Source organism: Penicillium pulvis (genome assembly GCF_028828015.1).
Source record: "Penicillium pulvis strain IBT 33274 chromosome Unknown scaffold_8_segment0_segment0, whole genome shotgun sequence".
Taxonomy (NCBI): Eukaryota; Fungi; Ascomycota; class Eurotiomycetes; order Eurotiales; family Aspergillaceae; genus Penicillium; species Penicillium pulvis.
The window spans coordinates 6,035,408-6,051,468 of record NW_026643080.1 but is presented as its reverse complement, the minus strand read 5'-3'; the positions used below and the strand labels follow the sequence as shown (position 1 = coordinate 6,051,468).

Genomic DNA, 16,061 nt, shown 5'->3' with positions numbered 1-16,061 from the left:
TAGGTAGATATGAGATAACAACTCACTATGTGCACGCTAGCAATCACGAAAGCTAGACACCCTTGTCGAGCTTGCAATCATTTAGCCGGTGTAGAGTATTTAATCGCCCAAGTGGACTCTTTATTTGTATTTAAGTGGCAATGATTCGGCATAATGGCCGCTCAAGTATCTAGTTGCTCGTCTGGACGTTTGGGTTGAACTATTGCGATTCTTCACGTCTTCCATGATGGTCTCAAACAACATGGTTACAACAACCTCAGGCAGGCTTTGGGGAGAGGAGAGGCTCTGTTTGCCCTCACGGCGAGGGTCAAGCTTTGTGGCCGATCTTGTTGGAATGGGCTTCTGCATCGAGCTACTCATCGCCCTAGGACCTATACTGATCCTTCTACTCTGTGCACCATTCAACTTCTTCCGCCTTCGAAAAGAGTCAATCAAAGTGGTTCGAAACTATGGAGGCATTTGGAAACTGGTATCGCATTCTTCGCTCTTTATAAAGAGAAAATCATTCTGACGTTTGTTGATAGATAACAGCAGCTGCCTTGACCCTTCTCCAACTGACGAATTTGATTTTTGAAATCAAATTCGGATCTCATGCATTGTACCTCTACTCGGCTGCAGGTACCTTTGCAGTCTCTGTGTTCATCCCATATTTATCGTTTCTGAACCACAGTCGCTCTCAGTGCCCATTTGATGCTCTTGGAATTGTTTTGTTTCTCTCCGTCGGTCGCGATCTTGTGCAAATTGCACTCTTGCATCTTACAGATTCCCACCAGTGTCAGATTTCCATCCTCAATGTGGCTCTCATCACAGTCCAGGCGGCTCTTTTAATGCTAGAATTGCAAAGCAAACGCTCAATCCTTCGTGAGGCATGGCGAGATCTGTCATTCGAAAAAACAGAAAACCTCTTTAGCCGGGTATTCTTTTGGTGGGTGAACCCTCTACTGCGAAGAGGGCGAAACGAGTTATTCGAAGTGGAAGATCTTCCTCCGCTCCCCAGAGAGCTATCCTCTAAGCTCTTGAGAGAAAAAAATGGAACAGTGCTGGCAAGTCCGTTGTAAGTCATTACATGTACCTCTGGTACCACCTGCAATACAACTGGCTATCTTTACAGGTAACTGATGCACCTGAGCACACAGCAAAGCCTGAGAGAAGATATGCGCTTGCATTGGCACTAATGAAATGCACGCTTTGGGAAAACATATGGGTCGTTCCTTACATGCTCTCGGCTATATGCCTTCGATATGCGCAACCCATTCTGATATCCCAGTTGATACGCTTCGTTAATGATTCTACGACTGACGATGTACGAACCATACAAGGAATTCGGTTGATCTTGTCAGCCGCGGTGATCTACATTGGTCTACCTGTCAGTCTCTTATCCACGATTTTGTTTTTTTCTGGCTTACAATTCTTGCAGGTCCTGAATGGTCAACGAGACACTGCTAAGAGAAGAGTGACCATTGTGTCAAAAGGATCACTAATGAGCCTCATTCACGACCACGCCCTGAAGTCTAATAATGATGATCATTCTGCCATTACACTCATTGGAAATGACGTCGAGGATGTGCAGATGGCCATGGGATGGTTCCATGTTATTTGGTCGTCGCTCCTTTCATTGAGTCTAGGACTCTATTTGCTCACGGCTAAACTTGGCTGGGTCAGCGTGGTCCCAATTGTGCTTGTAGCGAGTAAGTGGCTCCATTGTCATTTATTGACATGACGAGCTTTTCAAACTAATATGATGTAGTCTCCTCACAGGGCGGGAAATATGTCTCCAAGAATTTCGTTTCGAAACAAAGAGCTTGGAGCGACGCAACCCAGACACGAATAGGTCTTACTAAGACAGTCCTAGAGCACATGAAGTCAATCAAGATGATGGGATATTCGCGCGAAATAGAAGAGAAGGTTCAAGCAGCTCGTGACAGTGAGTTAACGGCAGGTCTTGCTACGTATTGGCTTGATGTCCTCCTAGGATGCTGTGGTAAGTATACCCTTCATTCCGACACCCGTCAGTCACTAATAAGTGTTGCTCATCAAGCTAGCTTCATAAATGTCGTCGGCCCTGCGATTACACTTGGTATCTACACGATTGTGGCAAAACTCACTGGAAGCCCGCTTCTTGATACAGACCGAGTCTTCACTTCATTTGCTTTAATTCAGATGGTCACACTTCCAGCAAACTCAATCCTGTTTCTCGTTCCGGAATTTATCGCCGCCATTGCAGGATTTGACAGAATTCAAAAATTCCTTCTGGAACCGACACACGAAGACAGTCGCCTGGGTCTCGCTCATCGCACTCCAGTATGTTCAGTCGATGTAGACTTGTTGAGCGAAGATTCAGCAGGTCGACCAATCCATTCCGAAGGAGATTATTCTATCAATTTAAAAAATGTGTCAGTCCGTTTTCATACCGAAGGTCCTCCTGTCCTGAGGGACATCAACATTGAAATAAAGCCCGGATGGCTTGTGATGGTCACAGGTGTGACTGGATCAGGAAAGACGGCTCTAGCAAGAACAATCATAGGTGATTTGCAGCCCGAAAGCGGATTGACTTCAACATCCTCCCGGCAAATGGCTTTCTGTGCTCAGTCACCGTGGTTACCAAATGGCACAATTCGTGATTTGATCGCTGGACCCCCAGGGTCTAAGGTGACAGACGAGAAGTGGTATCAAAGAGTCCTCCATGCTTGTGATCTACAATATGATCTTTCCAAACTTCCTAATGGTGATTTGACTTTTCTTGAAAGTGGAGGAAACTCTCTATCCGGGGGTCAGAGGCAACGAGTAGTATGTGAGCTTTCCATACTTGATAAATCCATTTTAGCTAACAACGAGGATAGGCTCTCGCTCGTGCTATATATTCTCGCTTGGATACCCTGGTTTTGGATGATGTCTTCAGCGCGCTTGACGTGCGGACGGCACGTTGCGTGGCACAACGATTGATGGGACCATCAGGACTATTTCGTGAACTCAAGAAGACTGTACTTTTGATCACGCATTCAAGTAAGAGACATTCAAGGTCGCAGCTATCTTGAAAGTTGTAATGAACGATCTAACATCTCGTTTAGCTCAATTCCTTTCACTTTCAGATCTCGTCCTCACGCTTGTGGATGGATGTATATCTGAGCAAAGCACTTGGGATCAACTTAAGCCCCAGAACTGGTCGTCCGATAAGCAAGTTGACGAAGATATACCAGTCAAGAATCTGTTCGACAACACCCTGGAGGAACAGCCTATATTAGCCTTAGATATTTCCAATCCGGAGCGATCGATGGATTCTGTCCGGCAAATAGGAGACAGTGCCATTTATCAACACTACATTAGCGCAATTGGAAAATCACGAATCATTACCACGCTATTGATCATGATATCATCTGCTACCTTCGCAATGCTGATCCAGAATTGGCTTCGGTGGTGGACAGCTGATAAAGAAGCAAACCAACGAACATGGTTTTATATAGCCGTCTACCTCGTCCTCGCTCTAGGACACTGGATCTCACTGACCGGGATCGCGGCCGTTTCGTTGCTAATTGTGCCCACATCTGGTCGCAGCCTTCATAGCCAGCTCCTGAGAACGGTCATAAAGGCCCCACTGTCGTTTATCACATCCACTGATATCGCCATAACACTATCAAGATTCAGCCAGGACATGAAGCAGGTCGACCGTCGCCTTCCCGATCAGGTTGCCGGACTGGGAAGTCAAGCTTTCAAACTCCTTGCCCAGGTCCTTTTGCTTTTCATGACGCAGACATATATTTTATTCACCTTCCCTGCTCTCGTGATTGTCGTTTACGCGATTCAAAAGATATACTTATTCACCAGTCGGCAACTGAGATGGCTAAGCATGGAGGCAAACTCTCTTCCAAGCAACAATTTTCTGGAAACGGTTCACGGTATCACGACTATCCGCGCTTTTGGATGGGAAGAAGAGTATGCTATTGATAACAGTAATGCAATCGATACCTCCCAGGTACCTTCTTTTACTCTTCTCGCCATCGAACAGTGGCTCGCCTTAGTCTTGGATCTAATTGTTGCGGCTTTGGCACTTCTGACTGTGACTATGATAGTCACTCGTGATACTGTTTCCGCTGGTGAGGTGGGAATCAGTATGAACGTGATTCTAACCGTCAACATCACACTCCTGGTGACAGTGCAGTCTTGGGCAAACTTTGACGCTTCCCTTGGGGTTATTTCTCGCATCAGGAACTTCTCGATGACTGTTCTCCCTGAGACCCAGTCCAAAGAAACACTCTTGACACCTGATTCATGGCCGGCCAATGGCGCAATTAAGTTTGACAAAGTCATTGCAGACTATGCTCTACAGAGCGACAAAGACTCGACTTCCCCAGCAGCCCATGCTCTGAATAAGATATCTTTGGAACTTGCCCCAGGCCGCAAAATCGGCATTTGTGGTCGCACTGGCAGTGGCAAATCATCTCTACTCCTCAGCATTCTCCGTTTGGTTGATCTATCTGAAGGAAGCATCAAAATTGACAGCTTGGACATCGCATCAATTTCCCGAGATGCCCTGCGGTCCAGAATTATCACAATCCCCCAGGACCCATTCGTTCTCGCCAGTGATAGTATCCGGAATAATCTTGATATCCAGAGAACGAATTCGAAACAGGACGTATTGGCTGCTTTGGAAAAGGTTCATCTGCGGGCTTTACTAGACGCTAGAGCTGAGAATACGGGCTTCAAACCCGAACAGTATCTGGATTTACCGATGAAAGATTGGACTTTATCTCAGGGACAAATGCAGCTCTTTACACTGGCCCGGGCACTTTTGTCACGCTCTTCACGTGGGAAGGTCTTGTTACTTGATGAAGCCACCGGGAATATAGATAAGGAGACCGATGAATGGGTTCAACAGGTTGTTCGTGAAGAGTTTCGGGGGTATACAATGATTGTGGTTGCTCATCGACTTGAAACCATTGCTGATGCCGATTCAATTGTGGTGATGAACCGGGGGCAAATTGTTGAGATGGGGTCATTTGATGATTTATGGCAGAAGGACAACAGTGCCTTCAGATCTATTTTCGGGCGCAATGAGTCTTGATCACTTCGTGAGGTACAACAGTTCGACAACCAAGATAAATATTTGGACGTCTTTTTAACCTACTTCTTGCCCAGCGCAGCAAATTAAATTTCAGACCAGATTCTCTTTTACCGAAATCCTAGGCGCTCACACCCAAAGGTCATAAATAGTCTCACTGACATGGATCCGAGGGTCGAGCGAAATGCGTTATCATATATATTGGTTACAATCAAGCAAGGGTTCAAAGTACATTCATTCTACAGCATGTTCTTGAATAGTACAAACCCGAAAAATCAGGCGGCATTCTATCTGAATTACAATTAATATACAGGTCATTGAGTCTCAGAATATTAATCTCCAGGGCTTGGCGTCGAACTATGAATCCTCAAATTATATTCAAGAAATCTACATGCGACACTCAGGAATATTTTAAAGTATTTACTTTCAGCAAAGCCATCATGGACAAAAATCATTAGTTGATACAGTCGTCATCTAGAATAGGCTCAACGAGGAAGAAAAACATGATGACATAGGAAAACGGTATAGAGCTCTCAAATTCGGGGGCAGCAAGAAAGAAAAGGGGAAAAGGGGGGGCGTAAACAAATCTTAGATGCAGACAGTACCCCCAAAGAGGAAAATAACATCAAGGCATGATGCAACTCCACTCCTGCTGCAAAGCGCAGATCGAACAGACAATATGAATATCCCGAAACCCCCGCTAACCAGGACCAAGACGAACAACAGCTCGAAAAATAAACCAAGCATAGGAGTGTTGGTGGGCCCGTGACTCTGAGCGATGGATGCAACGCAAGAGTGCTTGGTATAGTCAAAGATTTTCCGTGTCGTTGCAAGGTCACGAAAAGGGACACGGTGGGCCAAACTCCTCCAACGCGTATTAAGTTCAATCATACAGTGGGTTATTCTGGTCGTTTCCTCCACGCTTGTCAACATCTGTCCTTTACTGGACTTGGCTGACAATCTCGCTGGCACGAGACAGGCTCTCAACCATCTGCTGACACTCCTTCCGCCGGCGGGTGGTGTAATCGCTCTCCTTGAGAAGGTCGTCCAGCTCGTTATTGCGGTACATATACTCAAGGAGCTCGCCCTGCATTGTGTCCTTGGTAAATCTAGAGATTTGGTTAATACTCAATTAGGGAACTTTTAAAAGCGAGGGGAAACATACTGCACCAGGGTGTACATGACTGCCTTAGGAACCATGTCGATCATGGTGCGCTTCACAATGTTGAAGTAAGAGGTGATCAGGAGCTCTGTCCAAAGAAAATTAATAATGTGCCCACTAAACATGGAATAATTCAGGGTCACGTACTGATAACCTCCACCTCAGTGGCCTCTCGCTCGGAGAGACTGGCAGAAGCCTTGAGGGTGGGCGGCGGCGCTTCCATGGCAGCCATCTTCTTCTTGTTCTTCGAAGCCCAGAAGCTACCGAAGAATCCGCTACCGTTGATAGCTTCTCCAGTAGTATCGAGAGATGGGCTAGCGGCACGGGCTGGTAAGGGCTTGCCAGTCTTGGGGTCCACTTGGGTAGGCTTGGCGGCGTGCTGGCGCTCATTCACAATGGACATAGCCTATAACAAAGTTAGCTTTGCCTGGGGGTTATCAGAATTGTAGGAGCTTACGCGGTGTCCGTTAAGGAAGTCAGGATGACCAGTGTTGATATAGGTTGCCTCCATGGCAATCAAATCCTTGACCAGTTTGGTGGTGGGCTCCATGCACTTCTTGAAGAATGCAATAACTACAGCATGGAACTTCTCCTTCAGCATAGGATAGCGACGGAACAGCTGCTTGGTCAGGAGTTGACCGAGGATGCGAACCAACTCGTCAAAGACAAGTGAGATACACTTCACACTAGGCTCCTCCAGACGCTTAATCTGTTGCTTGACAATCAACTCAAAAGCAGTGGTGCCGACGAAAAGTGCTGGAGATGAACCAGATGAGTTGTAAAGGATGGTGCGGATATCGATGTCCTTCACTTGGTCGAAGGGGTCAACGGCCTTGATACCGTTCGAGTAAAGCTCGTGGAACACGAAGCTGATACGAGCACCACCCGACAATTCAATGCTAGATAGCTCCTGGTTGTTTCCTTCTAGGACAGTACGGTACTCGTTGCTGAACTCCGTAATGATGTTAAGAATAATGTTAGCGCTGTTGCCAAGCATCGAGTCACCAAGCTGCGACAGCTCCGAGGTGTACTTCTGAAGGGAGGAGGAAATGCGACCCTTAATATCGGGCAAGGTTTGCTTAATGTGCATCATGAGGATCTAGAAGATACGAAATCGATGTTAGTCTGCCGACTTCATGTCTCATGTCGCATGATGAGCAAGACTTACCAGGTTCAGCTTCCGGGCCAAGTACGGAGTTCCACAGTACGAGGCCTTGTTACGGTATGCCTTGTGGTTCTCAAAGAAGTTCTTCTCGTTCTCCAGAGCGTAGGCAATGAGCTTCTTGTTCTCAATGTCACGCTGACCACGGTTGACAACCGGCACGTATCCAAGGCGCAAGGGGATAATCCGTCCAGCGAGAATATCCACCACATCGGTGCCGTCGTCCATCAGATCAACCTTACTCAACACACCGATAGTGCGCTGTCCCTCCGGGTCCACCTCACGGGCCAACTTCAGACCGTCAGAGTTGGCCAGATCCTGGTTGGCCGAGGTCACGGCCAAAATGATGGCATTGGGCTTGCTGATATATTTGAGCACCATATCCTTGATTTGGCGTTCGATATCCTTGGGCTGGTCTCCGACGGGGACCTTGGTCAAACCAGGCAGATCGACCAGGGTCAGGGTGAGAACGTTGGGCGAGTAGATGCGCAGGTTGATGGGAACTGGCGAAATTCCGGCATTTTTGCCGACCTTGGTCTCCGTCTCACGGACAATCTCCTCGCGGATCTTGTTGAAATCAAAGAACTTCTCGCCGGGCAAGTGTAGGAACTCTCCATACTCGTCAACATTGGACTCGCTATCCGTTGTCTCCAACTTTCCGTCGCCGTTCGATTGGGTGCTGGCAGCCTTGTTGATCAACTGCAGAATGAGAGGTCTCCGGGTAACAATTCCTGAGCCACGGGGCAAGCTAGATGTGAAGAAGCGGGTGGTTAGCAATGGCTGACGACGACACCGGGAAGGGCCCCGCCACCGCTGCGGCGCAGGAGGTTCGGTGGTGGGAATCCCCTCGGAAGCGGAGAATGAGCGCATACAAATCACGACCGACGATGTTCTCTAGTACTGAACTCTTTCCGCTTGACTGCGATCCGACAACGGCAATTTGGGGCAGATCGATCGGGTTGTGTACCTAAATCCAAAGCGGTGGTGTCAGTCCAAAGGCAAAGAGACCACGGTAACCGTATATAGGAGCTCGCATATACTCACGCCAACTGTGGAGAACACATCCTGAAGCTTGTTGACCAGCGAAATCAGGCTGGGATCATTCACGTTTATGCTGCGCACTATGTTAGCTTGGCCGTATCGGAGTGGAGGGGGACAGGGGGGCTCGGGGATGCGCACGAGTAGCCGGTGGTCGGGCTTGCCATGACAGGCGATATGAAAATTGAACAGGCAAAGAAATTAAAATCCGAAGTAGTTTTTTCTCTTGAAATCTCAAACAAGAGGAAGCAAAGAGCGAACCGAGTATCGACAGATGGGAAAGCGGAAGTGTGTTTGTTGGTGTGAGAGCAAAGGCGGTGGAGGTAGAGTGGCGGACGTAGGCATCCACTTGTTAAGTATTGGTCTAGACTTCTGATTGGAAGTTAGGTACAAATGCTATCTACACTGCCGCCTGATGTGACTATCACTTCTAATGAAACTGCGTTTTCTATAACTTTATACCTAGAAGCGAAATCTTTCTGCCTCAAATAAGAAGAGATTGGTTTGAACATAACTACAGGGTAATGTGCTAGCGAAAGGCCGGAAAATATAACATGTACGCAAAATGCAAAAAGATGCCGCCTACTCGTCGGAGACAGAAGCAAAGCGGTCAGACATGGACTGCAGGATCTTCTCGTACTTGGCCGAAACCTCCTCCTCGTTGTCGGGCACCTCAAACTTCATGTTCCGCAAGGCACTCTGAAGGTCACTAGTGGCATCGCGGACCTTGCTCCATTGCTGGCCCTGGGCGATAGCCTTCTGGGCCTCATCGTGGTAGCCCATGAATGCCTTCATCATGTACTCAGTCTTCCACAGAGGGCAGAACTGGTCGTAGTCACTGTAACCGTTCTGCTGGAGGAAGTCATCCTTCAGCATAGCAGCCACGTCCAGAGTGATCTTGTCCGAGTCACCGAGCGCTGCCTTACCGACAAGCTGCACAACCTGATCCAGGTCCTCAGACTTGGACAGCAATTCACGGATGTGGTCGCGCAGGCGGGGGAAGTCTGGGTTGTGTTGCTCGTAGTATTTATCCAGAACGGAGTTGTACTTGCTGTAGGACATCGAGGTGTTGACCGAGGGGAAGTGCTTCCGCTGGGCAAGCTTCTTGTCGAGACCCCAGAAGACCTGGACGATACCCAGGGTACTACTAGTGACGGGATCGGAGAAATCGCCACCAGGCGGGCTGACGGCACCGACGATGCTGACACTGCCCACACGCTCGGGGCTACCCAGGGCGTTGGACTTGCCGGCACGCTCGTAGAAAGAGGCCAGCTTGGCTCCCAGGTAGGCAGGGAAACCCTGATCAGCAGGCATCTCACCAAGACGACCGGAGATCTCACGCAGAGCCTCAGCCCAGCGAGAACTGGAGTCAGCCATCATAGCAACGTTCTTGCCCTGGTCACGGAAGTATTCGGCAATGGTGATACCGGTGTAGATAGAAGCTTCACGGGCAGCCACAGGCATGTTCGATGTGTTGGCGATCAGACAGGTACGCTTCATGATAGGCTCCTTGCGCCCGTCGACAGTGATGGACAGCTATAGGCAAAATATAAGTCAACACCAAGCCATCAGTGATGTTATCTGAAGATACTTACCTCAGGGAAATCCATCAAAACTTCAGCCATCTCGTTACCACGCTCACCGCAACCCACGTAGACAATAATATCACTGTTCGAGAACTTGGACACGGACTGGGAAATGACAGTCTTTCCACATCCGAACGCACCGGGAATACAGACAGTACCACCCTGAACACTGGGGAAGAGTGCATCCAGCACACGCTGCCCGACAATGAATGGCGCATCGGCAGAAAGTCTGTCGCTAACGGGACGGGGAACACGGACGGGCCAAGTCTGCATCATGGGGTATTCGGTCTTCTTTCCCTCAAACTCGACCTCCAGTAGGTTCTCTGTGACGGTGTAGTTGCCGGCTGGAGCAATTCGAGTAATGGTACCCCGGGCGCGTGGGGGCAGTAGGACCTTATGCTCATTCACCAAGCTGTTCTCGAATACGATACCCCAAATGTCACCACCGGTGATGTGGTCGCCAACCTTGAAGCCAGCGGGCTTGTACTCCCACTTCTTCTCACGGTCCAGCGCATTGACGGAAATACCACGGGGGATGTAAATACTCTTAGACTTTTCGGAGATAGCCTGGAGGGGTCGTTGGATACCATCGTAAATTGTCTCCATCAGACCCGGACCGAGCTCGACGGACAGGGGCTTACCCGTTCGAGTGACGGGATCACCAACAGTCAAGCCAGCTGTTGTTCGGGGGGGTTATCAGTTAGCAATGCCATTGAGGGGGTTTGTGAACCGGGGGTATACGTGGCCCGGATAAGGGAAGTGTTCGTACCTGTTTCCTCGTAGACCTGAATGGTAGCTTTATCTCCTTCAATACGAATGACTTCACCAACCAGCAGGTCATGTCCGACGTTGCACTGTAGAAATTCGGCAATCAGCACGGGCTCGGAGGTGGGAGCTTTGAGGAGAACCTTACCAGCTCGTACATGGCACAACCGATCATATGCTCGGCGACAACAACCGGTCCGGAGACCGAGAAGATCGCACCTTGCTCATGCTTGTCTTCAGAGCCCATCGTGGAGGTGTTTGATGTGGATGTGGAGGAGATGGGGGAGGTGGAGGTGGTCGAGTTGGTTCGAGCGGGCGAGTCTGGAAGCGGTGGCAGCTCGGGCGGTGGAGGCGTTGACGCACGATGCTCCTTAAGCTCACGTCTGCCTATTAAGTCCAGAAGGGACGGCCGACTCTTCAATAATGGCCTTCCCAGACCTAACATTCGCTGGCAAGCAAGAGATCAAGGTCTGTGTGAGATTGATCAGGATGGTCAATTGAGGAGGTTGCCATGGCCGGCCAATCCGCTTGGGAGCTGAATCGTGGAGTCCCCCTTAGCTATCATCCAATCCTCTGTCCGGGATTGGCGCTTCCCGGTCAATTCTCAGTTTGGGGAAACTAGACAGCATTGTGGTGGTTAAAATTGGTTATTCTACCGTGTATTTAGGGGCAGACTACCCTTGGACGTTGTAACTTCATAAGTCCAAAGTACGGAGTACTCTGTACCCCCAGGCAGATAAGCCTCATACATACTGGGCTTAACTATGCCTACTTCAGAGGTGGGTCAATGTGATTGTAAGATCGTTGACATCTTTTAATAAATGTTCCTTGCGGTCCTTTGTCTTGAAGATACCTGCTTGGATGTGATGTATGTTTGATGGTCTCATTGAAGTGTTTACATTGGTACTATTGTACTCCGTACTTTCGATCTATATAAAGTACACATGTATCCAGAATTGATCTGTAATCAATGTATGTCCCCAAAAACAGGACGTAATACGGATTATCATGCATATGGATCTTCTTTCAATGTCAAAAAAAGAAAGCTTATAAAGTCCCATCACCTGATATTCCTTTTCCCTATGTAGGTTGCCGATGCTGTAGTTGACCGCCATAAAATCCATCAGGTATGATGAAAGGGTCTATCAATAAGCCGCATGGGCGGATACGTCTTCAAATAGCGATGTAAATTCATCTTTTAGGTAAACGTTTCCAGATACCGAACACCGTATGAGGTTTTATATGTTTCAAAGACCAAATCCTACTGTCAAGAACTTTAAGGCATGTAATGACGCCGACATCCGCTACGGCGATATTTCAGTAGCTCGTGCAGGTAAACCAAAGTAGCCATTTGCTAGAATCTGGTCAAATTGACCGAGAAAAAGATTCAGGCATACACTATTATTACATGTAAAGACAGAAGGACAATCATTCCCAATGGTACCATTTTACTCCGGGGCACCCCACAACGCTTGAACATGGGCGATAATTGATCGTAAACAACGTGGGATTTACTTCTATAGATCACAGTCAGCCCTCATTTTTAATTACTTTCTTTCAGATCACATACTCCACATCCCTTGCAGGCGCAGTTGCCACTAGTGCAAGTGCAACCCTGGGCACCGGTGCAAGTGCAAGAGTCTCCACAGCCACAACCCATGGTGGTTTAATCGATATATGTGATTGAATAGATTTAAGGGAAACTTTTTTGATCTTTGATCAGTAGTGGTATGGCAAAAAAAAAAAAGGTCGTGGGTGGAAATGGAGCTTCTTAAATTCTTCCCGTAGGTTTAACAGCATCATGATGTCGTCAGTGCGGATAGTGAACCGAAGTTTTTTAGGATGTGTTAAAAGCGGAGCTTGCATCCAAGGGACGATATAGTCATACTTAAGAGACCTACCAGATATTGCCTAGTATTATAAGGAGTTTGATTCTCAAATGCGGTTTATAGGCAATATCATAGAGCTGATTACCGCTTAGTCGGCGATCTATTCTAAACTCCGGAATCTTCTAAGCACGAGTCGTCGCGGCGACGTTTAGCTCAGCTGATAAATACCAATTAGAACATGCCTATGGCTCTCTATTTCTCAAACATTTCCCCAAAATCTTGTTCTTAGGTCATTTTCAATCCTTGTGACTGTGAACTGAGTTTCTTGTGACCCGGGACTGGATCGCATCACTGGCCGATAAGCCCCATCTCCGCCCAACCTTTGAGAAAGAAGGAGGGGAGAGACCCGCACTTCCAAGAACCTCACATCCTGATGCTTTTTTTTTTGGATTTCATTTCAAACAATACTCGCTTGAGACCTCTTCCTAAATCCCGAGTAACTTTCCGCTAAGCTCCAAGGCACCTGGAGCTATCCCCGATCTTTCCCTATCCGCCACTGGTCTGCTCACCTGGTTCTTCCCAAAGAGCCAGGGAACTGGGCAGATCCTGAAAACGGTCGACCTGGCCGACAATTCTCCTCATCGATATATCATCCCCGACGACCCTGAACTCCCTTTGCCCCACGATACCACGGTTCCTAATCCCCGTTCCGCCAACACCCCATCTACCCAGCTCTTCTCCGCAACCTCCCAGCCTCCGCCCGGGACCACTACCTCCCCGTTACCTAATTTCCGCCGCCGTCGTCTGCAATCAAGTAGTCCTGAGGCACCTAGTTCCTCAGCAACAGGGACTGGAATAACCTCGCAGCTGGAAAACTTAAGGACCGGTGACGTCGCGGCCCACGAAATAGCTCATCAACCCGGCCGAACCGACGGGCACCGTCCATCCCGCAAGCGCCGGCGCCTGCTCAACATGCGTGCTGATGGGATATCAGGCACTAATGGCTTTCCACAGGCTTCGAATGGGACAAGCTCAGGGAAAGCCAGCTTGAACGGTCAGGCGACCGCGTCCGCAAATGGCGAGTCCCATGCCAACGGGGCGGGGAAAGCTCCAGCAAGCCAAACATACTATGGTCACAACCGGGAGGAGGTGACCCGGATCTTGATTCAGAGTCTCTATGAGCTGGGCTACAGTGGGTCGGCCTCCGCGTTGACTGCAGAGAGTGGCCATCAACTGGAGACAGCTGGCGTTGCTACTTTCCGCAGTGCGGTGCTAGGTGGACGCTGGTCTGAAGCTGAGAGGATCCTGATTCAGTCATTCCGTAATAGTGGGAAAAACGGCCAGGAATCGGCATCTGAGGAGACGCTTCTACTAGCAGAGGATGCGAATAAGAATGAGATGCTCTTCTATTTGCGTCAACAGAAATTCCTGGAGCTTCTAGAGGCACGCGACTTGGGTGCGGCACTAGGTGTTCTACGGCAAGAACTGACGCCGTTGAACTACGACATCGATCGACTCCACGCTCTTTCAAGGTAAGTTATTTTCCAAGAGCCTTGTCTTGCATATCTTCTGACCTTGATTTAAAGTCTGCTTATGTCGCCAACGGAGATGTTATATGACCAAGCAGGTTGGGATGGTTCTACCAGGGCGTCTCGAGAACGTCTTCTTGCGGACCTATCTAGTAAGACTTCAATATTTTTTCCTCCTCTTCGGCCACTGCTAATCCTCTTATAGAATCAATCTCCCCCTCGGTCATGATCCCTCAACACCGCTTGGCTATTTTACTAGATCACGTGAAGCAGAGCCAAATCAATAACTGTCTATACCATAATACCGCCCAACCACCATCGCTCTATTCAGATCATCTCTGCGACCGGAATGATTTCCCACTAGATGTGGGCATCGACCTGACCCAGCATACAGATGAAGTCTGGTATTGCGGCTTTTCTCACGATGGCACCAAGCTAGTCACTGCGGGCAGTGACAAAATGGTGCTCATCTATGATACGGAAGACTTCACTGTACTCCATAGACTGAGTGACCATGGCAGTGGGGTTGCTTTTGCTAGTTGGAGCCCAGATGACACAAAGCTCATTACCTGTTCCCAGGACAAGAAAGCGCGACTATGGAATGTCGAGGTAAGTTCTCCGACGAAGTCAACCTAATATATGTGTGCCTTTTCTGACTGAATAACAATGTCCTTACAGACTGGCCGCTGTCTTCTTACCATCGACCACCATTCCGAGCCAGTGACATCAGCCGGTTGGGCACCAGACGGAGAGTCTTTTGTGACTTCCTCTTTCGACCCGACCTCACAATTATGTCATTGGAGTGTTCGTGGATCACCTTTGCACATGTGGAAAGGTGGATTCCGAGTGCAAGACTGCGCGATCAGTCCCGATGGGCGGAGATTAGTCGCGGCAGACACGGACTCAAAAATACACGTCTTTGATTTCCGAAACTACGAAGAAGACTATTGCCTCTCCTTGTCCAGCAAGCCGACGTCTCTCGCAATCAGTCGAGACTCAAAACATATGCTTGTGAACTTGAAAGAAGGAGAAATCCAATTGATTGACCTCGAAACCGCTGGCGTGGTGCGACGTTTCAGTGGTCACAAGCAAGGTGAATACGTGATTCGTAGTACCTTTGGAGGAGCTGGTGAGAATTTCATTGTCAGCGGTAGCGATGGTAAGTCTCTAGACTCGGATCTATTGATACTTGCTGACCAGTCTCTAGACTCAAAAGTCTACATTTGGCACAAAGAGAATGGAGCTCTTGTAGAGAGCCTTGATGGGCATTCCAAGGGCTGTGTGAACTCAATATCATGGAATCCAGCGGATCCTACTATGTTTGCCTCGGCAGGCGATGACCGCGCTGTGCGCATGTAAGTCTGAATCTTTTTCCGTTTGGTGATCATATTACACTCCGGCTAACCTACCTACTCACCTATCCAGTTGGTCTCGAGACCGCAATCGCCCCCGCCAAACAGGAGGACTTAGTACTCGAGGCGTCTCAACGAGTGGTGTACCGCGGACCAGCGCTGTGAGGACAACATTCTACATTTAGTGCTGCCGCGATACTCCTAACGCACCTAGCCACCAGCTAGCAAGGCTGTTTGAGATTTTCCGTTCTCCGTTTTGACTTGCCTTGTGGCATGGCACGGCGCTCTTTTATTTCTGCACCAAAGCCCATGGTACACACTGGAGTCTTGATTTAAAAATCGATAAATCACATTTGGCTTCAGCTTTACTTGTTTTCACTTCATGCCCTGCTTTTCTCAGCTCTTCTCTTCCACTGAACCATATCGTATACACTATAACCCCAATCTGCCCTGCTTTCTCATCACATCAACACATCCAGATAGCTGTTTTCTTTCCAAGCATCTCAGTTAATACAGGAACGGCGCCATTCCATATTCTTGGGGAGCTTTGGTCCTGTCATTGCCCAAGAAGGTATACGTTAA

The 16,061-nt window shown here is 48.6% G+C and overlaps 4 protein-coding genes across 4 annotated transcripts; 2 read left to right on the top strand and 2 right to left on the bottom strand.

The window, feature by feature from the left end:
* Positions 1-1,480: 1,480 nt before the first annotated feature.
* Positions 1,481-5,059, top strand: N7503_011691 (P-loop containing nucleoside triphosphate hydrolase protein; the record flags this gene model as incomplete). The annotated part of the gene is made up of 5 exons (XM_057071237.1): positions 1,481-1,688; positions 1,748-1,981; positions 2,039-2,787; positions 2,841-3,003; positions 3,069-5,059. The coding sequence occupies 5 exons, from the start codon at positions 1,481-1,483 to the stop codon at positions 5,057-5,059; spliced, it is 3,345 nt and encodes a 1,114-aa protein (XP_056917848.1).
* A 937-nt stretch (positions 5,060-5,996) lies between these two features.
* Positions 5,997-8,585, bottom strand: N7503_011690 (dynamin-like GTPase vpsA; the record flags this gene model as incomplete). Its single annotated transcript, XM_057071236.1, has 8 exons — positions 5,997-6,165; positions 6,222-6,306; positions 6,366-6,624; positions 6,676-7,317; positions 7,387-8,128; positions 8,253-8,347; positions 8,425-8,494; positions 8,560-8,585. The coding sequence occupies 8 exons, from the start codon at positions 8,583-8,585 to the stop codon at positions 5,997-5,999; spliced, it is 2,088 nt and encodes a 695-aa protein (XP_056917847.1).
* A 415-nt stretch (positions 8,586-9,000) lies between these two features.
* N7503_011689 (H(+)-transporting V1 sector ATPase subunit A) lies at positions 9,001-11,016 on the bottom strand (the record flags this gene model as incomplete). Its single annotated transcript, XM_057071235.1, has 4 exons — positions 9,001-9,954; positions 10,014-10,681; positions 10,774-10,858; positions 10,918-11,016. The coding sequence occupies 4 exons, from the start codon at positions 11,014-11,016 to the stop codon at positions 9,001-9,003; spliced, it is 1,806 nt and encodes a 601-aa protein (XP_056917846.1).
* A 1,554-nt stretch (positions 11,017-12,570) lies between these two features.
* On the top strand, positions 12,571-15,664 carry N7503_011688 (WD40 repeat domain-containing protein; the record flags this gene model as incomplete). The annotated part of the gene is made up of 7 exons (XM_057071234.1): positions 12,571-12,578; positions 13,111-14,130; positions 14,185-14,279; positions 14,333-14,736; positions 14,806-15,286; positions 15,335-15,482; positions 15,553-15,664. 7 exons carry the CDS (start codon positions 12,571-12,573, stop codon positions 15,662-15,664), a joined length of 2,268 nt encoding a protein of 755 aa, XP_056917845.1.
* Between the last annotated feature and the right edge of the window lie 397 nt (positions 15,665-16,061).